Source organism: Zootoca vivipara, chromosome 2 (assembly GCF_963506605.1).
Source record: "Zootoca vivipara chromosome 2, rZooViv1.1, whole genome shotgun sequence".
In the NCBI taxonomy this organism is placed as follows: Eukaryota; Metazoa; Chordata; class Lepidosauria; order Squamata; family Lacertidae; genus Zootoca; species Zootoca vivipara.
In genome coordinates this window covers 75,954,067-75,980,188 of record NC_083277.1, presented here as the reverse complement: position 1 = coordinate 75,980,188, position 26,122 = coordinate 75,954,067, and the positions used below count along the sequence as shown (strand labels likewise).

The 26,122-nt window shown below is 46.0% G+C and overlaps 3 protein-coding genes across 5 annotated transcripts in view; all 3 read right to left on the bottom strand.

Moving 5' to 3' along the window:
* Positions 1-10: 10 nt before the first annotated feature.
* Positions 11-8,051, bottom strand: PCYOX1L (prenylcysteine oxidase 1 like). 2 transcript variants are annotated; one of them, XM_035105258.2, is made up of 6 exons: positions 7,720-8,051; positions 5,884-6,090; positions 5,532-5,706; positions 4,240-4,451; positions 3,934-4,074; positions 11-1,433 (listed from the first exon to the last, which is right to left on the bottom strand). In XM_035105258.2, exons 1-6 carry the CDS (start codon positions 8,018-8,020, stop codon positions 775-777), a joined length of 1,695 nt encoding a protein of 564 aa, XP_034961149.1. In that variant the 5' UTR covers positions 8,021-8,051; the 3' UTR covers positions 11-774. The 2 variants fall into 2 exon arrangements, with proteins under 2 accessions (XP_034961149.1, XP_034961150.1); XM_035105259.2 differs by having other exon boundaries at positions 5,884-6,084.
* Positions 8,052-11,783: 3,732 nt separating this feature from the next.
* GRPEL2 (GrpE like 2, mitochondrial) lies at positions 11,784-18,391 on the bottom strand. 2 transcript variants are annotated; one of them, XM_035105261.2, is made up of 4 exons: positions 18,267-18,391; positions 14,776-14,929; positions 13,246-13,327; positions 11,784-12,778 (listed from the first exon to the last, which is right to left on the bottom strand). In XM_035105261.2, exons 1-4 carry the CDS (start codon positions 18,353-18,355, stop codon positions 12,426-12,428), a joined length of 678 nt encoding a protein of 225 aa, XP_034961152.1. In that variant the 5' UTR covers positions 18,356-18,391; the 3' UTR covers positions 11,784-12,425. The 2 variants fall into 2 exon arrangements, with proteins under 2 accessions (XP_034961152.1, XP_034961153.1); XM_035105262.2 differs by having other exon boundaries at positions 14,776-14,908.
* Positions 18,392-23,743: 5,352 nt separating this feature from the next.
* The window catches only part of AFAP1L1 (actin filament associated protein 1 like 1), a 79,558-nt gene continuing 77,179 nt past the window's right edge, over positions 23,744-26,122 (bottom strand). The window contains exon 19 of the mRNA XM_035105263.2: positions 23,744-25,369. Coding sequence (XP_034961154.1) covers positions 25,346-25,369 — 24 coding nt within the window. The 3' untranslated portion in view covers positions 23,744-25,345. The remainder of the gene's footprint in view (positions 25,370-26,122) is intronic.

Sequence of the window (26,122 nt, the reverse complement as noted above, 5' to 3'; positions counted from 1 at the left end):
GCTGCAAGGATTTGAGGTGATCAGGGCAGTGGTTTATGCAGTTTCACATATGTACAGGAAGTCAGAGTCAAAAGGGTGTTAGAACCTGAGCGTTAGCCAATACCAGGAGACCCATCTCAGGGCTCTCTAGCTGACTACAATTAGAGGCAAGTTCATGAAGCTTGGCAACAAAGTAAAAGGAACAACATTGTTTTGGATGGCAAACCAGACACACACAAAGACACAAAAAGGAGTCACATCAGAGGCAGCGCTCTGCCCGTTCCCTTGAGTATAGAGGCCTACGCGTAAAGAGAAAGGCCAACACAAATAAACTTGGGAGGCAGGACTGCAGTGGCTTAGGAGGCGACCCATCCATTCTAGGGCAGGGTTTAGTTTTGTCCTGAACAGTCAAGGACAGTGGCAGTGCATGGACTGGGACAGCAGGTAAGGAGCACTTAGCCTGAAGCAGAAAGCCAGCCCATTGAGGCTGGAATCAGTATATGATACTGCCCATTAACCAGCTCAGGTCCCTTCCAAGGTTATCTCAAGAGGAAGCCTTACTAGCTGGGCAATTGTAGATATTGGCTCACAAACTCTCCAAAACATAGCAGGAAGGGGGATACACTTATTGTAGACAATAGACGCATGGGGATGTATGCCAAGTCTTCTGTTTCTCTCCTTGCTAAACCTCCAGTGTAATCCTTCAATACCCCCCACCCCTACCCCAATTCCCACCCTGCATGCACTAAAGGAAAGTGTCTTGGAAAGTCTTCTCTAGCAGCAACTGCTATAAAGTCACAGCTCAGTCTTCACTTTGTGCATCAAGTCCTTCTGGTCTATTTTCTCTAGGTCACGATTCCAGAAGTTGTAGGCTAAGAGGGCCACGTTTTTGGCCGCCACAGCAGCCATTTCCATTGAGCTGGCTGCCCACTCCATGCTGTTGAGGTAGTAGAGGTTATCGTGGAGGACAATGGGCGGGAGGCTCTTGGAAGACCCATAGTCAGGATAGGCCTGCCATTCCGTCACCTGGACAGAGTAGTAGGAACGGAACAGAGTCTTCAGCTCTTGCTTCCCCAAGGGGTGCTGGGAGTGGACTCGCCATATGGCTGCCTCTTGGGGCTGCTTCCGCCTGAAGGTACTGGATATGTTGACGGGGGAAATGTTGTCCATGGAACTGAAGAAGAGGACAGGAGCATCTGTGGTGAGGATGCTGGCAAAAGGGAAGAGCTTTGGATCTGGGAAGCCAAAATAAGAGGAGTTGAGGTAGCCATGGATGACGGAAGTGACCGTGGTGTGGAAGGTCCCTGGGGACTCAGCAATGGGAGGGTCGAAGTTCTGGAAGCTGATGTTGCTCTTGCTATTATGCAGTGGAGTAGCAATGACCACAATGTCATAGAAGCTAGAGCCTTGGCCTTCCTCGTCCTCATAGTGCACCTGGTAGAAGGTTTTTCCTTCTGGAAAGAGTAGAGAGAGAGAGAGCTCGAAACAGCAACTCAAATACACAACAACTACCCTCACATCCTGCTGAAGATTTTAAGGAGCTGAATGGGGTAAGACCTAGAAGTTGGAAAGCTTCTCCAACAAACTGCTAAGGCTCTGTGGTTCTCCATGTTCCTTAGTTAACCCCCTCCCCTCTGTTTCTTATTATTCTCTTGTTGTTGCTGGCTTAAGCTTCCAGACCCTGCCTGGTGAGCTAGACCAGACACATAGAGACGATATACATTTTGCACAAGTGACAGATATAAGAGTGACTGTATTTCTGACTGTCCACTAGTAAGCAGGTGAGTAATCTTCTCACCTTCTGTGTGCACAGATGCAAGTGATACTAGGCAAAGCCAAAATATTGGAGCATATGAAAGCGATGTCTATGGATGTCTCAGCCTTGGATACACCATCCAAAGGAGCACTGTTAACTATGAGGTACACCAGATCTGGCTGATAAGCTGCAGGAAGCAGTGGCCAAGGTGGTAGCTCTTCAGGTGTTGTAGGACTCCAATTCCCATCAGCCCCAGCCAGCATGGCCAATGGTCAAGGATCATGGGAGTTTGTAGTCAAGCAGCATTTGGAGGTACACAATAGCTTGGGAGATAGCAAGCATGAGACTGTAAGGTTCACAGTGGCAGAAAATGAAAGCATGTGAATGCAGCAGCAGTAGAACAATTGTGTTTTTTATACTGTAATGTTATGTTGCGAACTATCCTGAGATCTATGGATATACGGCGGCATTCAAATTTAATAAATAAAATAAATATAACAATGATGTGTTTCAGGAAGCTCTACTGGGCTAAGGCCAACTAAGTCACACTCAAGAGTATACCCACTGATGTCAATGGATTTAAACAACTTGTCCACTGATGTCAATGGATATTCTCTGAGTATGGCTAATGCTGGATATTACCTACTGCCTATATGCCGTAATTTAAAAATAATAATGAAATATAGGAAGGGATGTAGACAAGATGAAAAGGGTGGGAGTTAGCCGATTGTAAGTGCTTAAAGAGAAATATATTTTCATAAAGATTCCTACTGTGAAGAAAACATTGTCTCTTAAGAATTTTTTCATTTATTTTTTTTTAAAAATGATCCAGTACTAAATGATCGAGGTACATAAGGGGAGAATTTTGTTGCTCCTCACTGACTGCATCACAAAATAATTCAACTTGTCACACCTGCCTGGCCACATCTACATAACGCAATCACAACGGCACTGAACGCACAACCGAGAGAGAACACTGGATTTTCCCGAGTATAAAATAATGTACTTTTTTAGTGCTCAGAAAACATGACGACCCTGCAATAGAACAGCGGAGAAATGCAGAGTCTGTGCAGTAAATATGCCTTGTTTATAATTTCTTGTGCAACCAACTGATCATCTGGAAAGGCACTGAGACAAGTGAACAGCAAAGAAGGTCCCAAGACTCACTTCCTGCAGATCTTTGTCTGCAGGCATGTTCTGGCTCCTTCTTTGCAAGCATTTTCAAGACACAAGTTGGGAAATGTAAAGTTAAAGTGATCCCTCAACTTCGCCCCTGGCATGCAAGGCACATTGGTGGTATACCAGCTGCTGTCCATAATAAGGTCTCCCAGGTGGCGCTGTGGGTTAAACCACTGAGCCTAGGGCTTGCCAATCAGAAGGTCGGCGGTTCGAATCCCCGCGATGCGGTGAGCTCCCATTGCTTGGTCCCAGCTCCTGCCAACCTAGCAATTCGAAAGCACGTCAAAGTGCAAGTAGATAAATAGGAACCGCTACAGCGGGAAGCTAAACGGCATTTCCATGTGCTGCTCTGGTTTGCCAGAAGCGGCTTTGTCATGCTGGCCACATGACCTGGAAGCTATATGGCGGCTCCCTCGGCCAATAATGCGAGATGAGCGCGCAACCCCAGAGTCGGTCATGACTGGACCTAATGGTCAGGGGTCCCTTTACCTTTACCTTTAAGAGAAGTACAACTGAATTGGAAAGTTTTAGTTCATGGGTAGGCAAACTAAGGCCTGGGGGCTGGATTCGGCCCAATCGCCTTCTAAATCCGGCCCGCGGACAGTCCGGGAATCAGCATGTTTTTACATGAGTAGAATGTGCCCTTTTATTTAAAATGCATCTCTGGGTTATTTGTGGGGCATAGGAATTCGTTCATCCCCCCCCCCAAATATAGTCCGGCCCCCCATAAGGTCTGAGGGACAGTGGACCGGCCCCCTGCTGAAAAGGTTTGCTGATCCCTGTCTTAGTTCCTTAGGAGATCTGAGCTGGTCTCCTTCTCGTCACTGTTTGCCAAACCCTGTCTTTGCCCAGCCAGCATGGCCAATGGTCAGTGATGATGGGAGTTATGCTCCAGCAACATCTGGAGGGCACCAGGTTGGTGACCCGTCATCTAGCTAATTTGAAGGATTCAAGCAAAGGTAGTGCCCAGTCCTGTTACCCGAGATCTCTTGGTTCTGTTTCAGCTCTGGGCAGCTTACCTGAGTTATGCAGAGAAATGGCTGTCACAGTGGCTTCAATTATGTTGGCTTTCGTCAGCTTCAGCAAGCCTGAACACACCAGGTTGTTGCCACCTTCCACAGACCACATGTTGCCCTGTGCCCCTGCTAGGGACATTGCCCCTGAAGATAGAAATTATGTGTCATAATAATAATAAAGTAATGAAGACACCACTCCCTCCGGCAACATGCCCCGGTCTATCGAGATCAGTCAGTGCTCCACTGGAAAGAGACACCTTTGGCCTTGCTTGGTCGGTCTGCAGCAAGATAGCAAAAGGTGGCACTCACCTGCAAACGCAGGCACCTGTACTGACTGGCCATAGCTGGCACGGAGAATGGCCACAATGACCTCATCAATGAAGCGCTGTGTGATGCCCACCTCCAGCAGGGACTCTGCCACAGAGCGCTGTGTCATGTTGACAAACGTGTCCCCACCCAGCGAATGCAGGAGCTCCTCAAGGCGAGAAAACGCATAGCCATGGGCCTGGTATTTGTAGATCCTGCAGGGCACAAAAGAAAGGGAGACAATTCTGGAGCAGCTGGATCCTTATGCCAGGAGATCTGAAGAAAGTTTAGTGCATCTCTTCAGCCTCGCTGAACACTTTCTGGGTTTAAAGGAGAAGGAAGACCACCCTCTTTTCCTCTCCAGGGGTCCCACCACCTCTGTCTTTATTATTATTATTATTATTGTTGTTGTTGTTGTTGTTGTTGTTATTATTTGCATTGCCTTTTTATTGATACATCAAAAAAGAAAAAGAAAAAAACAAGACAAGTAATACAAACCAAACCATAATATGGACATTATTAATTACAAATCAATAAAACAAAAAGCGGTCCTTGAACTATAGACCAGACCTCCCATCTATTCCTTATTTCAATTATCTATGATTTGTTGCCAATACACATTTTTGTCTTAAATTAACTAATTAACTAATTATTGATTTATCTAAGGTTTCAGATCTTTCTTAAATCTACTACTAAAGTTATTCAAACGCTGCGACAGAGTTTAAACTACTGTAATTGTTTTTCAAATAAACTTTAAAGACTTCCCATTTTGAAATGAATTCCTGTTTTGGTTTCTTCTTTATTTTTTCTAGTAAACTATCTAACTCTGCATAATCTGTTAACTTTTGGATCCATTCATGAATAGAAGGGATTTCATCATTCTTCCACTTTGTAGAGATAAGAATTCTTGCTGCCACCGTGGCATATAAAAACATACTCTTCATTTCTTGTGGGATGTCCAGATCTGTGATCCCCAGGAGGTAAGCTTCTGGTTTTCTCTTGAAGGAACTCTTTATTATTTTTTGTATTTCTAAGTGGATACTCTCCCAGAATGCCTGAATTTTATTGCTTAGCCACCACATGTGGTAGAAAGTGCCTGATTTATCTCCTCCAGCAAATACTTAGGACATTTTTGTACATCTTTGACAGTTTCCAAGGTGTTAGATATCATCGGTGTTGCATTTTTAGGAATTTTTTTTTTTTAGAATATAACAATTTGTAAATTTCCAATTATTCTTCCACAAATTTTCCCACTGTGGCATGGTTATTGAATACCCACCACCTCTGTCACATACCTCATGAACTTCTCCATAACCTCCTCCACCCACATCTGTAGGCGCAGGAAGCTCATGCCATAGTGCCACCAGAGTCGGAAGAGGTTCAGCAGGTACCAGTCTGTCTCCTCTAGGGCAAACTGCTCCCCGCTAAAGATGGCACTCTTTCCGGCCAATTCTCGACGGTGCTTCAGCCCTAGGATAAGGGGACAATGAGGTAGAAGAGTAAGTCTACTTTCTATCCTTCATGAGCCAGGGAGCGCAGGCAATGCAGCCTTCTGCTTTTATAGTACTGTTTTGCAGATTCTGTACGGGCTACAAAACCTGGCCCGAATGCAATCGTTTCCAGTGTGATGATTGTACCCACACTCACCCAGCAGCTTAACAAAGTCCTGCATGTGTAGGTTGAGGGAGTGAATGGAGGCACCACCGATTTCATACTGCTGTTTGTTGACAGTGACTGTAGCCAGGCGGCCCCCAACAGTGTCCTTTTCGTACACGTCCAGTTGCACCTGTGGCCCAAAGTACTGCTGCAGAAAGTGAGCCACCGAAGAACCGCCAATCCCAGCTCCCACTACAGCTGCCAAGGCAAAAGCAGAGGGGTGAGGGTAAGGCACAGCAGATGCACGCCCACCTCCGACCACCCGTCCCACTCCCCAGAGGACCAGCAGCTTGCTCATCTTACACACAGCCCCTGAAACAATCCCTTGTCATGCAGATGAAGAGGAAGGTTTTCCAACCCAGTCATTTGGCCTGATATTTTACCCATGTTCTTTGCCAAATGAAAACTGTTCTATGAAGCAATGGAAAGTTCTGCAAAAGGCCATTGGAAGCTTTCATCTGAATCTCTCAACATGGTTACCTCTCTCTCTCTCTCTCTCTGTGTGTGTGTGTGTGTGTGAGTGAGAGAGACGTGTGTGTACCAAGCTGTAGCTTTATGCCAAATATCACTCACATTAATTACTTTGCATGGCAAGTTGCTGCTGTCTTCATATGCTCAAAAAACGTAGTAGTATTTTCTTTTAATAAAAAAAACCCTACAGAGCAAGAAAAACCCCACCATGAATGATTTTGAGATTTTGATTGGTTCCAAAATGGTAGCTATGGAAGCATCTAGCAAAGTCACCCGAGTCATGTGGCATCTTAAAGACCAACCAATGCTCTCATGATCTTGCACTCATTAAGTACAGGAAATCTTCATCAAATTGGTCAGGTACACATTTCCTAGCTGCAGAGTTAAGGCACCTCAGGGGAATAACAACAACAAAACAAAACAAAAACAACAACAATTTATACCTCGCCCATCTGGCTGGGTTTCCCCAGCCACTCTGGCTCCCAACAGAATACTATTTAAAATAATAAAGCGATAAACCATCTTGTCCAAGCCCTGGTCCATGCAGGAAACCTGCTGCCACAGCATTCCTCATACATGGGCAGCCAGCATTTGCTTAAAAACGTCTACTGAAGGAGATGCCACCACTTTCCAAGGCTTCCTGTTCTGCTCTGTTCCACTGGCAAACAGCCCCTACCACCAGGAGAGCCTTCCTAATATTTAGCTGAAGCCCCCTTTCCCATTATCTAAACTCACTCAAGTTCAGAAGTCAGGGGTGATGAGTGGCTATAGAAAGAACTACTGTGTAAATCAGCCCCACATGCCTATTGAAGTCCAACATCCTCTGGCTACCCTTGAGCAACTTGCCATCTTATTCTTGTCAACAAAGGCTTTGTGTGCCTTTGTTATGGTGGTTGCTATTATTATGAACAACTGCATTAATGACGAATCCTGGGACAAATGTCATACTGGAGAATGTGTGACTAGCAGGCAAGCACGGTCTGTGCATATCCAGTAGGGCTGGGAGGTGTCCTTGTCTGGAAGCCTGAAGAGCTGCTGCCAGTCAGTGCAGACAATCCTGAGCTAAATGGACCAACAGTCTGGTTCAGCAGAAGGCAGCTTCCTATTTCGCCACTACAAGAAGCATCCTTAATGCCAATTATTCAGCCCTAGCCTCCTGCATGCCCTGACAGGTCCGTGCAGCCTCATCCTCGTGACTATTTGTTTCGTATCTTAAACACTTCTCTTCCCTCACACCCCCGTCGACAACCTCACCCCGGACGGGCGGCAGAAGCGCTCCGATCCCGCCAGGAGGCCTCGCTTAGACGCGTAAAAACCCCGTGCTTACGCGCCTGTGATTTCGACAGCAGCGCCTACCTATTTTGCCGGGCGGGGCATCCCCTGCCGCAGCGATGGGGGGATCCCTCCGCATCACCCCTACAGCTACCACGGTGAGAAACAAAAGCAGCCGATGCGAGGCTGCCGTCATGTTGGCGGGAGGCGGAAACGCAAAGCGCGACGTGCGCAGTTTACATCTCCGCGCAGCCGAGCTCCGGCTCGCTCGCCTGCCCGACGGCTTCTCGGCTGCGGGGCTGGCGGGGGAGCCTCTCGCCTCCGTCCACTCGCAAGCAGCGCTTCCCGAAGGAGCGAGGAGGGAGCAAGGGCTTGGCTTCTGCATTGGCTGCGCCTCTCGCAGCGCCGCCTTCTTCGCGGAGAGCAAGGGGCGAGAGGCGGCCTCCTTCAAGAGACGCCCCTTCTGAGCCGAGGATGCAACCTCCAACAGGGAACCCGCGGCCCGGCAGGCTTTCGAACTACAACTCCCGTCATCCCCCACCGTCGGTCATGAAGTGCAAGGGCTGACGGGAGTTGAAGGCAGCCTGGAGGGCAGCCTGCGGGTTCCCTTTGCTTGCAGCGCGCAATTGCCTCGCGGGCTCACGCGTTAGGCTTCGCGCAAATGCATAAACCCGATGCTTTTAGCTCTGAGTCCTTGCTCTGAGTCCCCTCGCCATTCATCATTTGCTGTTTTTCGAAGCTTAAAACGGGGAACGGTACAGCCGCAGCACGAGTTCTTGCCTTCTTTTGTGGTCGGCCGTGGATCCGCGTCTTTCCTAGAAAGACGCTGGTTCTTCTTTTGAACTCAGCATGCAAGGGGAAAGGGCCCCACTCTGCTGTCCGTCTCCATCTTTGCATCTCCTGCAGCATTAAGAGGAGTGGGCCCTCGAGGTGCCATTTTTGCCAGCCCTGTCTTGGGTGTAACTTGGAAGGGTTGGTTTGCTTTTCACACACTTTGAAGCTCCGCATGCAGGCATCACTGAATAAATATAGGATTTCGACATTCGGTTTGCAAGTGTAAAAAGCACAGCCCTGCCAAGTTCAGCACATGCTGCTGGTGCAGTTACACCTGATGGCGAAGCAGCGAGAGCTGGCTCCAGGCACCTGGACCTTCGGCAGACCAACTCTGTGTTACAAAGGTGTCTAAAAATGTGACATGAATGCTGGCAACATCAACCTCGCCCTGTGGGAATCCCTTGAGGACGACCACAGTGCCTGGAGGCAGTCATTCAGGTCATGTATCCACAGCAGTAACCAGATAAGGGATTATATCAGCAACAAATGGGACTCCTCATAGCATGATCTTTCACATGCAAAAAGCTAAAAATAATTCAAAGCATTCAGCCAGAGTGCATTTTAGGCTAGTGTGCTCTTTTATTTACTACTGAAGAAATTAAACATTGGATAGTGACTGTTGTCATGGTGCCCGCGGAATATAACCCTTCTAGCATGTGTGCTAAATCAAAGCACGCACAATTAAATCACGTTTCCCCCCAAGATTCTGGCTGATTTCAAAATGGCAAGAAATCAAGCATTTCTAAATTTTTGACTGGGCATGTCCTCTTTAGGAGGCATTTAAAGTCAGTACCACGTTTCAGTCTCGTAAAGCTAACTTTTATTTGTAAGAATATGGTGCAGAGTGATTTCAAGACATTGTTATGTTCTGAACAACTTGAGTTTTCTTCCTCACCCAGAAAAAGCCAAAACTGTTGGTTTAATAAATGCAGCATTCAACTGTACAGATTTGTATTATACACATAAATAGTGCACCACTTTTTTGAGCAATTCAACAACTGGAAGACAAACACTGTAATCTGTGTGTTTTCTTGGAAATAAGCCAATTGTACTCAGCAGGTCTTGCTCAGGGTAATCGTTCACAAGATTGCAGTTCAAGATGCAATTTAAATCTTATTTCCTATGGAACTTCTGAGCAAACATGCATGACTGTGCTGGAATTTTTTTTGTTCTTTTGCCTTGGGGGAAAAAACAAAAACAAATCTTAAATCTATTTTAAATTAGAAATGTGCTCTAACAATCTCTTATATTACTCTAAGGATCATTCACTTGTAGCCCAAAGTTGCCCCCCCCCCCAATTTGGTGCTGCAGATAACCCTTTGGGGATTAATTCAGTTCATGTACATCAGGGGTGGCCAACTTCCAAGAGACAGCGATCTACTCACCGAGTTAAAAACTGCCAGTGATCTACCCCCTTTTGGGGGGTTCAGGTCAAGGTTGATTAGCTTTTTTTAGGAAGAAGGCCCAATTTTGGGGGGTTCAGGTTGAAATTGTTGAACTTTTTTTAGGGAGGGGAAAGCCACGTTTTTTAGGGGTCCAGGGCAAAAATGTTGAGCTTTTTTGGGGGGAGCCAAACTTGTTGAGCTTCTTGGGGGCCCCCAGTGATCTACCACAGATGTCCGGTGATCTACTGGTAGATCACGATCTACCTGTTGGACGTGCCTGATGTACATCTGCCTGAGAATATGCCAGAGATGGTTTTAGGGTAGCGTGCCTGGTTTGGCTGCATTGGGTGCCGCCCTGCAGGGGGCATCACACCAATGCTGTAGAATGAACAGCAAGGACTGGGAGGGGGCACTGAATTTTAGTGTTGCTGCTGAAATCTAAGAGCCCAAAGCCCACTGCTGAATATGCTCATATGAAACACCACTTCTTTCTGACTAACTAACAAGAGAAGAATGTATATGGTAGGGAGGAAATCCTGGAAATAAATACCGACTTGAATCTTTCATTTTTGTAATTCCAGAGTCAAGAGATCTCTCTCTGGACAGTACAGACAAAGCTAACACAAATAACACGGGAGCCAGCAGAGTCTGGAACTTTCAGCTAATGAATTCTAACCAAACCTAGACAAGATAGCAAGGCAGGTCAAAATTCCTCTGAAAAAGAAAGTGGGTGTGAGTCTAAAATGAGGCCACCCCCACTGAGATTCATTTCTCTGAACTTTCACCTAGGATTCAGAATGAAGCCAACATGTTGGGTCACCTCAATCATCTCTTAAATAGAGTTAGGATTTTTCACGCTTGCATGTTTAGCTTATCTGTCACACAAAAACTGATCAGAACCAAGCAAAACTGATCAGAACCGAGCACCCACTTGTTTACCAAATGATACCAATTTATTCTCTAGCTGGAAGTCGCCTCATAACTTCGGCTGAAACTCTGATCTGATAATTTCCCTGCTATTTTTACTGAAATTAGCTGAAGTACACTTCGTTTAGACACTTTCATATATAAATATATATTTAAAAAAACTAAATAAAAAACAAATCATATATTTTGATATCTAGTAGTCTCTGAATCCAGATTTTTCACAGTGCAATTTGCATAGCAATTACTTGTGAGCTCAAACTCGAAAGACTACAATTCCCTTTTGGAGTACAAAACTATTCCATCTCTTCCAGCATCGATAACATAGCAAATTGTGCTTGAAAACTGTGGTACATAATTTAAGGGAGAATTTCAGGCCAATAAACCTGAATCTTCACAAAAAGTCTATTTCGTTCCCTTAAACTGTTGAGCTACTGGCCCATTTTGTCCAGTATTTTAAATGGCAATTAGAAAGGACTCATCCACATCCTTATACATACCACAGTGGGGATTTCACAGGGTTGAAATAGCCAAGTAGCATGAGGAAGATCTCCAACTGCAGAAAGAATTTACAAATTAACAACTCCAGACACACTTCTGTTGGGTATCAAAGCCCCTTCACACTACTCAGCACTCCTTTTCAAAATGCTTTTCAGCTGATAAATAATTGTATCATTTCTGGGAGGTAGGCAAGTATCATATTCCCACTTTACATATAGAAAAGTAGAGGTCGCAGCAGCTGAACCAAAATTCAAGGAAAGCAGAGTGCATTTGTAAGAACACAGGAAGTTCTAATTTAATCACTTCTTAAACCAAGTCAGACCACTGGTCAGTATTATCTACACCATGGGTAGTCTACATTCTGGACTACAGCTAGGGTTGCCAGACTCAATAGAGGACAGGACTTCTGTGCCTTTAATTGCCCTGCTCTCTTTTGAGTCTGGAAACCTTAAAGAGAAACCAGCAGACCCTTTGTTTAATTTCCAAGCAAAGGGTCTGCTGGTTTCTCTTTAAGGTTTCCAGACTCAAAAGAGAGCAGGGCAATTAAAGGCACAGAAGTCCTGTCCTCTATTGAGTCTGGCAACCCTAACTACAGCTCCCATCATCCCTGATAATTACTCATGTTGACTGGGGCTGATGGGAGCTGTATTCCACAGCATCCTGGAGGACTATCCCTTTGTCTCCCCTGACTGGTCTCAGATATTTGAATTCTGCCTTGAGATGCCAGGGAGCAAAATGGTACCTTCTGCATACAACATTGGTCTACAACTGAGCTAGTTCCCTTCCCTTCTTGGAATTATAATAATTCCTAATTAGGAATTATTAGGAGTCCTCCTTCCCTTCAAAACCCACAACAGAATTTAATGGAAAACCAAAACCAGAAAAGTCACAGCACTACCTCTGACTGAGAAACAGCTGCCGGGGAGAGGGGGGGGGAGAAACACTATTTATGACACAGAGCAAGTCATATTAAATTAGCTGTACATCTTGGAAGTGAAGATCAGGCCATTGCACCCCATCCTGAGAGGCCAGCAGAGGTAACAAATTTGGCTTAATAAATAAAAAATCCATGCTATAGCAGCAACAGTCATGTGGACAGAGAAATCAGTCCATTAAGGTCTCAAGTATTAATAAAACGTGTCCACTTCATTCCTGTGATTCTACTGCCACACCCACATGTGCATGTCTAATAGTGCGGCCGTGAAGTTTATAACCATCCAGAGTCACTAATGCCACGGTGCCTGGCTGCAGTTCCTCTGCTGGCACATGACAGACTATTTCGTGATCGTAGGGGTCATATTTGCCACCCATGGGGTTCATTTTCTGCAGGCCGTGCTTCACAAATATGCTTTGCAGTTTGGACTCTATGAGAGACAAGCCTTCGCATATCTTCTTGAGAGTCAGAGTTGGGTCGTCGTGTTCGCCACCTGTGGTACTCTTGGTGGTCTTCTCCAAGATATCGGCTACTTCTACCAGGTCTCTACAGAAACTCTGGATGCCTGTAGATGCATAGATCAGAAAGGTAAGGGTGACTGTTCAAAGGGCAGACACAATGCATTAGAGCAGGCACCCCCAAACTGCGGCCCTCCAGATGTTTTGGCCTACAACTCCCATGATCCCTAGCTAACAGGACCAGTGGTCGGGGATGATGGGAGGGCCGAAGTTTGCGGATGCCTCAGTCCTTATAACATTCTCTGTATAAAAGAAGAATCAAGGTCCAGCAGATACTGGCAGTCAAACCTTTTTTTAAAAAACAAAACAAAAATCCCTGATAGATGGACTGCTGTTTTAATTAACGTTTGTGTTATTTGCTCATTGATTATATTTGCAACATAAAAGACCCTGAGATAAACATTTTGAAGGGTTGTATATAAATGCCTTAAATAAACAAATAAAGCAGAGCACATGGGGTGGTAGGTAGAGCTTGTTGCAAGCTCTGCACAATACCAGCACCCTTTTTACTCACCAAATTTCTTAGCATCCTCGACAAACTTCTGCGTCCTCCGCCTAACATTTTCAGAATCTGTCAGGGCTCTTTGGTACCGTTCCTGCACACACAGTAAGAAGCAGAGTCAGACAAGAACATCCCCCAAAGCAACAGGGCAATTGAGCCATCTAGAATGCTGCAAGCCTGGACCAAGAGGGTGGAGCACAGCTTTGCTTGACAGACACAGCCTTCAGTTGCTGCTCTTAGATAAAACACATTGCCTGTGTGGCTTCCTGCTGAAATGAATGGGCCATATTGAAAAAGACCTAAAAAGATCTCCCTGCCCCACTTCACTACCCTCTTCTACTAACAAACAATGGCAAGAAATAGCTACAGCAGATGTACATGCATACATACTTATGTAGCAGAAAGACATTGGGAAAATGTGAAAACAGCATCTCCTAACATAAACAATGCCTTGTTTATTACATTTATTTCGCAAAATGTATATACAGCTTGAGGGTAATAAAACCTCAAAGCATTGTACAAAAAGACAAAAACCCTAAGATTTTTGTTAAAAGCACAGTTAAAAGCAACTACTTAAAACATTTTTTAAAAATACTAATAACTAAAATCAGCTGAGAACCAGATTAAACACACATATCAACAATCTGCTTGTCTGGATAGGCTTGCCTAAGCCAAAATGGTCTGCTGCCATTGTCCCTCCTTATGCTGAGCACGGGACAAAGTCTAGTGACGTTCTCTAGACACTGTTGCTCATGCTATCCAGAGAGTATACATGTAGACTTCCCCCTGGCTTACTGAATACTGATGGACTGCGAGTGCACAAACGCATCCCATCACAGTGAGCGTTTAGTGGATGACAGGAAGGACAGGCACTGCTACACAGAACGGTGCTTTCCCCCTGTGTGGAAAACAACAGTTCAGAGTTGTTCCTTTTGCCTGGCCCCTCTTTAAAGAGCCCAGGCAGGCAGCAGTGATGGTCACTAGAGATGTCACCAGCTGGGTATCTGCTGTTCTGGAATGTTTCGACTATTATCCTGTGAGGACAGCTCTACGTTTGGAAAAGTAACAATAAATAGCCTGGGTATAAAATGCTTAAGAGTAAATTCAGTGCACGTAACGATGACGGCTGCAATGCTGTACACCAGGCCTAGTGTCAGCTCTCAGCATGGTCAGGCAAATGCTGGGGCCTGCACACCCTGGCAGGGCCCCCTGGAACTGACATCTTGCTGGTATATCTTTGTCACCATCCTCTTTTTTCCTCTATCAGCCGGAAGGGACCCAAACAAACAGACACTTGTTCTGATCCGCTCTCACCACCAGCTAGCCTGCCTGGAGGAGGAGGAGGCTGGCAACAGTGGCAGGAGTTATTCTGCGGGGGTTCCAGGGAGAGAGTGGCAGCAGGGGATGCTATCTAATTCTACTAATCTGATCTTTTGACTACTGCATGCTGTAGACTTTGGGACTGGGTATTTAAGACACACAAAAGCCGAAACCTTAAAAAAATGTGTTAGGGAAAACAGCCAAGTTAAGGACGATACATACTGTTAAGACACGGACTTGTTCTTCCAATTTGGTGGCTTTGAGCTCTAAACTGTTCTCGGTCAGATGTCTAGGCTCATCAGGAGGGTCTTCCGGACCACAGTCATCGCCCGTGCTCCTCTGCTGCGCAGCAGTGCTGAAGGCAAAGGACAAGCCTCTGAAACAATACAGTGGCAAACAATGAGAGAAGCAAGGGCACTTTCAAAGGTGTCTGTTTAAAAAAGTGAAGAATCAGCTAGCTCCAGCCTTGTGTTTTCCCACTGGACTTGGGTGGAGGCAGCAGTTGTCCAGGTCAAGGGAACACAGGCCTCAGTCTTGTGCTATTGGGTGGGAATTTTTATTCCCACCTCCTTCCAGCAGATAAAGATTAATCTCTCTCCCAATCCTGTGAAGGAGAAAGACTGAAAAGCAACAGCCTTGTGCACGTAGGTTGGAAAACTTGATCCGGGTGTCGTTGACTAGCGAAACTACTTGCTCCCCACCCCCCTTTTAAAGCAACTTCTCTGTGACATTAAATGCTGGTTGGCCAGTAAGAAGAGAACTTATATTGTGCACATCCCTTTAGCATTTACAGCATGTGTGTGATTATGATTACAGAGGGAGCTTGGTGAACCAGCCATTTGCTACACTTTGTGCTCAACAGCATGGGAACCCAGGTCAGTTTTATGTATCAATGCTAGTTATAGCAAGAATGTAAGACTGTTCTGCAGGACAAAGACTCTTTGAAATCACCTCATTCAGGTTGTTGGCAACATGCCACATATCATAACAGACTGTGTACACTATTGTTCAGCTGATCTGAATACACTCACCTGAAAAGCATCTGGGGCAGTTTTGTAGACATGCAAGCTGTTTTTGCCAACTCAGAGCTGTGCTGTTGCTAATATGCAAACTATATGGGTGCTTTAAATCATAAAAGAGGGATCTAGCTGGGCTCCCATCAGCCCCAGCCAGCAAGGATTATGGGAGTTGGAGTAGTCTGAATGGCCGCAGGTCCCATGCTTCTATTACGGTATAAACAAAACTCTACTTTTTTCTCTTTAGGTGAACAGGGCTCAATGCTTTGCCAGAATTTTTAATATGTTGCCAAGCTCTGAATGAAACTTGCTGCTCAGTTCCTAATGGAGAAGAACACTTTTACATTAACATTTATTGTGTCCTGAAGCACTCAGTTTAGTTAACAAAACGGAATCAGAAGAAATTGCTTCCTTAAAAGTTGCCCTAACGCTTTACTATCTGAAGTACATGTGAAAAGAGGGCTGATGTCTACATTTGGAGATGATCCAACAGTGCTGTGTTTTGTGGTGTTAACCACAAATTCTGATTTGATACACTGGTACACTCCACGCCCCCTTATCCCCACTGCAAACTATGACCTTTGAAAATGTCTAACTAACCCATATCTTCATCCAAGGGATTCCAAGGCAACATACATAGACATTCCAAACTTCTATACAATATTAAAACAAACAATAAAAATCAAAGCGTTAATAAAATATTCAAAATGCAGGTGCCAGTCTGCCAATATAATTGCCAGACAGCCAGACTCCAGCACCTTTAAAAGAGGACTGCAAGGCAAACAAGCCAGTTGCTTAGGGTCAAAAGGAAAAAGTCTGATGACTTTTTTCTTGTGGCATCCTGGAAATATCTAGTTCAGTGGCTCCTAAACCTTTACCCCCAAAGATCACTTGAAAATGGCTAAGGAAGGGGCTTGGAGGCCCACTTTACAATTCCTCCACCTGTTATAGCAATTGTAATGTGCTAGGTGCTGTATGACTTCTTACTGTATTTTCACAGACGAGCCGCAGACCACCTGAATGAAGTGGTTCGCAAGCCACAGTTTGGAAACCCCTGTTTGAAACAGGACACTGAACTAAATGGACCTTTGACCCGACCTCACAGGGCTTTCTTATCATCTCAGAAACAGAGAGTATCTCAGTATCTCTCTTATCAGCTGCACAGAAAGGAAATTTCACCAGGATGCCTTCATCCTCCCTTCAGTGGAGAAGAAAGAAGAGACACCCAGAGAAAAAGGCACAAAATTGGGTGCAATCCTCAGAGACACACTGATCTAAAATACTACATAAAAAGCACCAGGAGAGCCCATTTCGAGCGCCTGGGTGCTGTGGCACCTTCTGAGTGCTAACACACCTCCAGGTGAGGAAAAAACACCTCCAGGGAGGGAATCTGGGAGAGACCTTGCAAATTCCCAAGAGCTGCATGAAGCGGGCGGCAAAAAGGGGAGAGGATCTAAGCCAGTGATGGCGAACCTATGACACACGTGTCAGACATGACACGCAGAGCCCTCACTGCTGGCACGCGGCCCATTCACGCTGTTGTTATTGTCCCCCCCCCCCATTTGTTCTCCCGCTCCTCACACTACAGCTTGTCTCCACTGTTAAAACCCGGATCCTTTTGTTGTTGTTGTTGTTGTTGGTAGCCAGAGATTGGTTTTTAACCCTTTCTGTGCTGTTTTTTCTGGCGCTTTGGCAGACTATGTCGATGCTGCGTGTTAGTTCCAGCGAAGGTATTATTCATCATTTATTTCTGTTCTCTTTCCCCCTTCCCAAAGCGCAGCAGCTTTGGGGCATCCCCCACCCCAAAAGCAAAGCAACGTTTGCACCCCACCCAAAAACCTTCAAAAACCTCAGCAGCTCCCCGCCAAAAGCTCAACAACTCTGGGCACTTTGTGATAAATAAGGGTTTTTTGGTTTGGTTTGGTTAAATAATTAGTTTTTGGTATATTAAATACAGTTATATATTACAATGATACATTTTTGTTATTTAAACTATAAATATCACAAAACTGGTTTTTTTTCCTCGAAGTGACACACCACGCAAGTTATGCTCAGTTTTTTGACAAATTGTGACACACCAAGCTCAAAAGGTTGCCCATCACTGATCTAAGCCTTGGTTCCCAACATGGGGCACACGCCCCACAGAGGGGGAATTTGATTTTTAAGGGGGGAAATTCGAGAATGAGTTAACAGTTAATGGCCTTTTAGGCTTCCTCCACGTAAATAGGAGTTCACTTTTTGAACAATAAGAATTATATGTCACCATAGCTGCCAAGTTTTCCCTTTTCTCGCGAGGAAGCCTATTCAGCATAAGGGAATTTCCCTTAAAGAAAGGGAGAACTTGGCAGCTATGTATGTCACATGGGGGGGGGTGGCACCAGGATTTTAGAGATGCTTAGGCGGGGCATGGCCCAAAAAAGGTTGGGAACTACTGATCTTAAAGCAAAATGAAGCAGAACCTCCCCAGCCCCGCCAAAAAAGAGCGCCGCCCCGGGAAAACTACACGGCAGCGGCGGAGGTGCAAGTGGGGGAAGAGCCAGAAAAAGGAGAGCATCCAAACCCCGGCGGCCTGCGCAGGGGCTCGCCATTGTCCGCCACCTACGGGGGAAAGAGGGCGACGGCTGCACTGGGGAAGGTGGAGGAGGAGGAGGATTGGAAAGAGCCCATTTCAGCCAGCCCCCCATCCGCCCCCTGTACCTGTCGTAGCGCAAGTGGTGGTGGCTAAACTGGAGCAGGGGGCTGAAGCAGCGCCCCGCCACCCGCGCCGACCTGACTGCTGCTGCCATAGCCGTCCCAACGGACGAAGCGTGGCCAACGCTGGACCGCCAGGCGCCGCCGGTGGGAGGAGACAAGGGCGGCGGCGGCGGCGACTACAACTCCCGTCAGTCACCGCGACCTCCCACTCCCGCCCGCCCTCCTTGCGGCGAAAAAAGGGCCCCGCCTTTCAGAACCATAGAATCAAAGAATCATCAGGGGAGGGATCTCGAGGGTCATCTAGCCCAACCCTCTGCCATGCAGGAATCTTGCCCACGGAACCAGTGAGCGAGTGGAGTTGCCGGGGTCACACCTGTATTAGAAGGGCGCTTGGCTGTAGCATCTCCACGCGCAAGGCGCCTTCTCTGCTGTGACAAGCGAAATTTCAGATTCCGGTAGGTAGCCGTGTTGGTCTGACGCAGTCGATACTGTCAGTAGCACCTTAGCTTAGAGACCAACTAAGTTTGTTTTGGGTATAAGCTTTCGTGTGCATGCATCTCCCAGCCTGGAGATTTATTTATTTCTGTACCTGTGTTTCAAATCTAGATGAGCATCTTCCAATTCTCCAGGCTGCAATTCGTTATATTTTTATTTTTAAAAACTTTTATTTTCAAATTAGCAAAAGGAAAGAATTTACTTAACCAAATTCATATGCTGCTTAGACCTTCTTGAATGTTTTTTTTTAAAAAAAAGCACTGGCAGCTGACATTAATAAGAATATTCTGTTACTCTTCACTGAGATGTGTATATTAATCTAGGCTGTCCAAATGGGAATTGAAACAAGACTGGTGTAGAAAGGGCTGGAAGTTCTTCCCAGACCACTGAGTAGTAGATGGTGGGTGTTCGTCCTTCTAGTCTTGAAGCATAAGTCTCTCAAACATAATGAGGGCTTGCAGAATTTGTCCTCAGTCCCCCACACCATATAATTTGAGTGTGTGTGAATATCCACAAATATCAAGGATTTATCTAAGGCAAGGTTAATATGACCAATCATTTCTGGCCAGAAAGCATCATTCACAAATGCCCATATCATATCCCTCACAGAAGTGTTTTCTGTGTTACATCAACAACTGAATTAGCCAGTTCCTTCCTATAAAGGCTCTGTGGAGTCCAATATACCCGGGGGCTGGGGGGGATTGTTTACTCAGTCTCAATTTAAAATCTAAAGAAAGACTATATATAAACACTAAAGCAACTTTTCATTGATTGAGCTGACGGGAACACACTTGAATATTCCATTCATCTTTAACATCCTGGACATTCACTTTATAACATTAAAGATCCATTTATTTCCTCCAGCACTATAGGAGATGCAGAGTCAGTCAGAACTAATGATCCAAAATAGACTCTAAAACTGCTGTAGTTGACAATGCAATAGTGCCATTTAACACTACCAATATTTAGACTACAAAATTGAAAACAGCAAAAATCCTCCATCTGGTCTTGTTAAGTGATCTAATGTGTAGATCACACTAGAATTACACACTAGAACCCACTTCTTCCATAAGAAGACTGCCTCTCATTTTCAAATCTTTATGACCCCATGTTACATTGACTATATGGATCAAAATGTAACTGAGAGGACATTATATGAGAACTCTTGCTAGCCACTGTAATTACAGATGGACATGGTCCTTTCTTGAGATCCTGGAACTGGGATAAAGCCTTATTGAAGGCAGGGAGATTTCTATATATACATGCATGAAATAATGCTGTTGAACTCAAATACAGAAGTAACCTATTTTTTCTAAGATATTAAATATATTAGATAATATTTGAACTCGTAATTATTATTTTTAACAGGTCAACATTTAGCAACTTAAATCTGTTACTAACAAGAACCACACACAGTATACCTGTGAAACTCCAGATAAGCACAGTCAGAAGAGATTTTTGGAGTTATTTGAACAAGAGAAAGGGCAACTAAGGCTATGTACACATTAACAGCCTAAAACACAGCAAGGTAGTTTCCACTCGCTGCCTTTTAAGTTGCATTGTTATGTTGTGACTAGTGCCATTCAGCCCGTTTAATAAACGGGCGCTAGAACATTCGGCCTTTTTCGGTGGCAGCGGCGCGTGGGGGGCTTTTATTCCTTGTCTAATTGATTGTTCCTTCCCCCTCCCTTTGATCTTTAATTTATCCCTAATTTTCTCCCCCCCATTCCCAAACCCCAAGCCAAAGTCCCCCCCCCTTTTTACCTTTACAGCCCGGGCTTGGCTGGGGGTGCGGGGGGGGGTATTTCTTCCTTTACCCCCTCCGAAGCTTGTGTTTGGAGTGCGGATCCCTCCCCACCCTGTTTTCGCGCACTTTTTGCGCCTGCCGTTTGGTTCCTAATTTCCCCCCGTCAATAGCGCTGCTGCTGCCAGGGCCCAGTGGCCGAATTCTGGCTCCTGGACGGCCCAGGCGGCTGCTCCAGGGTGTACACCCAGTTTTTTGGGGGGTGGGGGTGGCTCCCGCTACTTTTGTTGGCCTCCGCGGCTGTTTTTCAGTCACCTGTTGCGTCTGGGAGGGAGCTTTGCTGTCCAGGGGGCTTGCGCCCGCCCCGGCACTTTTTGAGGGTCCCGCGGTTGGCGCTGAGCATTCGGTGGCCTCCCCGCGCCTTTACTGGCCGTTCCGGCCCAGCAGGGGTCTCCCGGTTGCTTGTGCTGTTTGGGCCTCAATTTCGGGCCTGTTAGTGAGGAGAAGCCGGGGCCTCGATTTTTTGGTCGTCCCGGCTTCCTCCTCAGGCCCTTGGGCACGTTGAGAGAGGGCCTGCCCTGGAGGTTCCGGTTTCTGCCGGCAGGAATGGCGGACCTGTTTTCCATCCCTCTGACCTTCGTAAGGAATTTGGCGGTTGCTAGGGGAGTAAATGGCAACCCCCTACCCTCTCCGGGGGTTACGGAGAGGGGCCGCTGGCCCGCGATGCCCCCAGACCCACTCCAACTGTTTATGGAGTGGGGGGAGCTTGGGCTGAAAAGCACTTACGAGGGCCAGGACTCCCGGACGCTAATCTGCATGGCGGGGATTTCCATGGTTAAAGAAGATAATTAGGCTTAAATCTATGGACATACTTCAGAAGGAGGGGAAGAAGCGCTGTTTACTGCTGAGAAATTTATGCTGCTGAGGGAGAGGAGTCAAAGGCTGTATTTCATCTGGAAGAAGGATTGATGGGGACGGAGCGATAAGGGAAGTGAGTTTTTTTTATTTTTCTTCATATGAGTTACTTCGTACCTTCCCAGACGCGATGTCCTGGCTTGTTTGGAGTGAAAGAGAAGCAAAAGACTGTGTGAGTTGAACTTTATAAACTGTTGTTACTGAGCATATTTTTTAAAGATGTGGAGTTGCCGATGAGAAAAGCCTCCCCCCCTAGTCGGACGGAAGGAGTGCCTAGACGCGTTCGGAGGATTTATGAGCTGTGACGCACTTTGAATTGGAGCAGCGACCTGAAGCTAAGTTCAGCTATAGGGCAAGGAGATCCATTAATTTACCAAGAGTTTATGGTTTGATGTTTGGGTCTTCTGCCTGGAAAAGCTGTAAATTTTATAAAGATCGTTAATCTACATGGCTATGAGAGAAAACGAAAGTGATTTGAGCTTTTTAAGATGGCGCTGCTTCGACGCAACAGGGAGCTCCAGACTAAGAAGATTTATGGGGAGGCTGGACTGATTAACCCACACAGGAGAAAGAACATCTGTGAAACCTTGTTTGATATTTATCTCAGCAGCTGGGAAACAATCGGTTGAAAGTGGAAAACATCTATGTGACTGTAAGGGGAAGATCTGGATTATTATGAACTTGGAGAGACGATTTGAACTTTAGAAAAAAGACGGCAGTGGACGGTTGCGAGGAATCCCCAATTTCTTGAAGCATGGGAACCCAAAAAAAAAAAATTCTCTAGATGATTTGGCATAACATTCGGTTTGATTGATATATATATGTGTATAATTTGAAATAATGAATGTGATATAATTGGTTTTAATTGGAAAATTAATAAAAATATATTTAAAAAAAAAAAGAGAGAGGGCCTGCCCTGCTTAGGAGCCTTGCTGCCTGCTCCTGCCTTCCACCTGGTGGCCTCTGTTTTAACTGCTTATTGAACCAGTGCAGGGCAGAGGGGTGGGGAGTGTGTGTGTGTGTGTGTGTGTGTGTGTGTGTGTGCAGTCTCTGCGTCCAATCCCTGTGTCCCTGGGGCACATGCTCAGTAGCGCGGAAAACGGGACACAGGGAATCTGGATGCAGAGACACTTGCATATTATTAAATAGGATATGTCTTCACGTGGTGGGCATTGCCCAATTTGTTTTCCTGTGCATGCATTTCCCCCCAAAAAAACTCATCTGTGCATGTGCGATGGCTGTCTCAAATGCTCACACGTTTAACCATGGGCTCATGTTTCCAAATCAGAGAAAAGCTGGCTTGAGGGAAAGCACACCAAACAGCATTACTTCTCAAGAAACTACAGGACACAGGTGGCTAATGTGGCAAATGGCAGGTAGCCTATACTCTGCTTCCAACACCAGCAGTGGGAGAACATGGGAGCCTGGAAAAAAAATGCAATGTGTACACTGCTTACATTGCAATCTTTAGGACTTCAGTCCTGATTTAGTCACTTTCCTACTCTTTCCTCACCCATCTCATTTACTCCCCCACATGCCCTGGCCTAACTTTACAAAATTGCCTTTAGACAGCTCGGGAGTCAAATACCTCCATACCCTCCAGCATTTTTCCAATGAAAATACAGTGGTACCTTGGGTAAAGAACTTAATTCATTCTGGAGGTCCATTCTTAGCCTGAAACTGTTCTTAAGCTGAGATAACACTTTAGCTAATGGGGCCTCCCGCTGCCGCCGCGGGATTTCTGTTCTCATCCTGAAGCAAAGTTCTTAACCAGAGGTACTATTTCTGAGTTAGCGGAGTCTGTAACCTGAAGCGTCTGTAACCTGAAGCATCTGTAACCCGAGGTACCACTGTAGGGACATCCTAAGGAAAAGTGGGACATTCTGGGATCAAATCAGAGACTGGGATGCTTTCTCTAAATCAGGGACATCCTTGGAAAATAGGGACCCTTGGAGGGTCTGGCGTTATACCTGGTTCCTTGCTCTGTTGAAATCAATGTGCTTATGATTAAGGGGTAGACTTCCCATACAGATGGTATAGTTTCTACTTTGTCTATTCTAGTTATAGATAGTAACATCCCCCTGTAAACCAGAAAAGGTCATGATTCTGTCTTAAGCTTGCGCCATTTTGGAAGCATCAAGCTGGAGCCAAAGTTGTTGTGAAGTATTACAGCCACTCTCCTACCAAAACCGAGGAGATAGATAATGCATGCATACACATTTCTATGTGAACCATAAGTAACAGGCATGTTGCTGCAACTTCTATGTTTACAACCCAAAACTGCCTTGAAATTTAGAAGAAAAAAATGAACACATACAGCTCTGTACAAAGATTGTATTTTATTTGGGGGGGGGGGACAGCAGACGGAGGGGATCCAGATCTTAAAGTGCAGACAAATCTTAAATAGTAAAAATGTATGCCACAATATGCACCCACAAAGAGATAAGCATCCTACCCACCTCCCCCTATAAAAGAAAAGTAGGTCACTACAGCTTCTTGTCTGTTGGAATGACACAGCAAAGAGGATCACTGCATTTGCTGTAGGGTTCACCTTGGGGCCTCTTCTGAAGGTCTCAAGTTTGAGATTTTTTTATTCAATGAATGAAGCAGGCCTGAAACTGGCCAGACTCCTTATACACATGAAGGCAGCTGGACTCCCCACACTGCAGAAACAAGACCCACCCAAAACACTCTCCCACCCATCCCACCCGTGATCGGAGAGACAGCTTTTTAGAAATGGCAGCGTAATGTCTGTTAGTCCATGCACATACTATCTTCTAGTGGCTGACTCACAGAAAGGGAAAAAGTATTCAGCCACTGTTCTGCTGACCAGAGACAGCACCCTTAAAAAATAGTCCTGCAACAGGGATTTTTTGTTGTTGCAGAAGCCATTTCTCTATCCACAGTCCATTTATTCACTCCCCTTTCTCACTTGCAAGTGGAAGTCTAGCTCTGCTATGCTGCAGCAAAGGCGGGGGGGGGAGGCAGGGAGTGGGCAAATGGATTTGTTACAACACTTGGGCACTTTTAGAGTCTGTCCGGGGGGGGGGGGGGGGCTGGCAGATATTATTCCTTGCCCTCCTGAAGCTATTGATCTTATCCAAGCTTAAATGGCAGCCTGAGCGAGACTACAGAAGTTGACAGGAGTGGCACAGGTCAATATGAAAAGCCCTGAGATTTAAATTGAACCACCATGTGGACAATGTCTTCTCCCTGTTGGGCCCTTGCCTCTGGGCCTAAGTCAACAGTAGTTGCCTTGATCTGGTTTGGCAGAGAGCAGGATAGGGAAGCAGGCTGACAGTGTCAAGGGCTGCAAATAGCATCTTTCGACAGAATCGATTGCAAGGCACTTCTGTGTGTCATGCCTCGTTTCCTTGTGGTGAGGAATGCTCACCTGGTTTCCAACGCAAGAGAGGAGCTGCAGCAAGAAAAGTTAAGAAGTGACTTGCCCAAGGTCTTTGGCTGACTTGAATGAGTGAGGATCTCCGAACCATCTCATCATCATCTCTCCCCACCAGACCAAAGTATCTACGTTCCAATTGTTTAATGGCTCTTCGTTAATTTCATTAACCAAGAGCAAAATCTAGACAGCTGCATGCCAGATCTATTTGAGATGCTCCTCACAGGCCACTCAAAGAGGAGAATTCTGAGGACACACTTAAAAAACCCAACATCCTTGAGAGGATTTCCCTTACCCACCCTGCTTCCCAAACTCCCCCTTCCCTCCCCTTTTACCCACATCAGTTTTGCTTGGTAATCCTTCATTTGCGGGAGGGTGGGTACTCTCCCTGCTGAAGAACTAAGTCCGCCAGCATCCTTCCGCAGTTTCCTTGAGGGATGAGAGGCTCTTGCACTGCTCTAGCCTTTCCCAAATATGTCCCAATGCTCGAGAGGGGTTCTTCCCGGAGATGGAGGCCCAGTGACCCTTTTATGATTTCTTCATTTCCCATTCCTAGAAAGAGGGAGAAATAGCGGAGCTGATGAGTCCTGGGTTGCAAAGGAGATATGAAGGCTAGAAAGAGACTTCTGAGCTCTGGATCCCAAGTGGGATTTCTGGAGATTTGGGGCCCAGTTCCAATGAGTCTTGTGGTTGGCCATTAATTGCAGGATTTTACTTTTACAAATAGCTGGAGCAGACCAGGAGAGGGGGAATATCTGGATCAGGACTGCAGCAGTGAGCAAAGGGTTAGGATTCCCCCCCCCACCAAGGCCCCCATCCAGGATCAGGCCTCTGTGCTGGGAAATTGTGAAAGGAAGATTCTACGCTCAAGGGCAACAACACCCAACTACAGTTTACACTCTGTAGTACACACTAACATAGTATATATGTCACAACACCCTCGTCAAAGAATTTAGCTTCCACTAGGATCAGACTGGGGGCCACATCCCCTTCTGGGGCCATATGCTGGTGGTGGGTCGGGCCAGAGGCAAAAATGGACAGAGCAGTGCAAGTGAATTTTACCTTTGCACAGTAAATTGTTCAAACATGCCTCTTCACCTTCCATCCAGGTAAGCCAGAGGCATGATCAGTGTTTGGAGACACATCCCAGCCAGGGAAAAATACCCAAGATCAGTGAGGAGCAAGGCTTATGAGAGGTGTAGCCTGTGCAAAGCAAGTGTGGCCTGGGAAGGGTCTCAAGAGAGGGCTGCTTTTGGCCCCCTGCCCTGTGTGAGTCCTGAAGATTTTGGGAGCAAGTGAGGAGGA

Excerpts from the sequence above, each read along its gene's own strand:
- GRPEL2 (XM_035105261.2), bottom strand. The coding sequence starts at position 18,355 with ATGGCAGCAGCAGTCAGGTCGGCGCGGGTGGCGGGGCGCTGCTTCAGC. Across the intron at positions 14,930-18,266 it reads CACCACTTGCGCTACGACAG|AGGCTTGTCCTTTGCCTTCA; the intron begins GTACAGGGGGCG and ends GTATTGTTTCAG. Across the intron at positions 13,328-14,775 it reads AACAAGTCCGTGTCTTAACA|GAACGGTACCAAAGAGCCCT; the intron begins GTATGTATCGTC and ends CTGTGTGTGCAG.
- PCYOX1L (XM_035105258.2), bottom strand. The coding sequence starts at position 8,020 with ATGCAGAAGCCAAGCCCTTGCTCCCTCCTCGCTCCTTCGGGAAGCGCT. Across the intron at positions 6,091-7,719 it reads TGCCCCGCCCGGCAAAATAG|CTGTAGTGGGAGCTGGGATT; the intron begins GTAGGCGCTGCT and ends TTGCCTTGGCAG. Across the intron at positions 4,075-4,239 it reads ACAGGTGCCTGCGTTTGCAG|GGGCAATGTCCCTAGCAGGG; the intron begins GTGAGTGCCACC and ends TTCTATCTTCAG.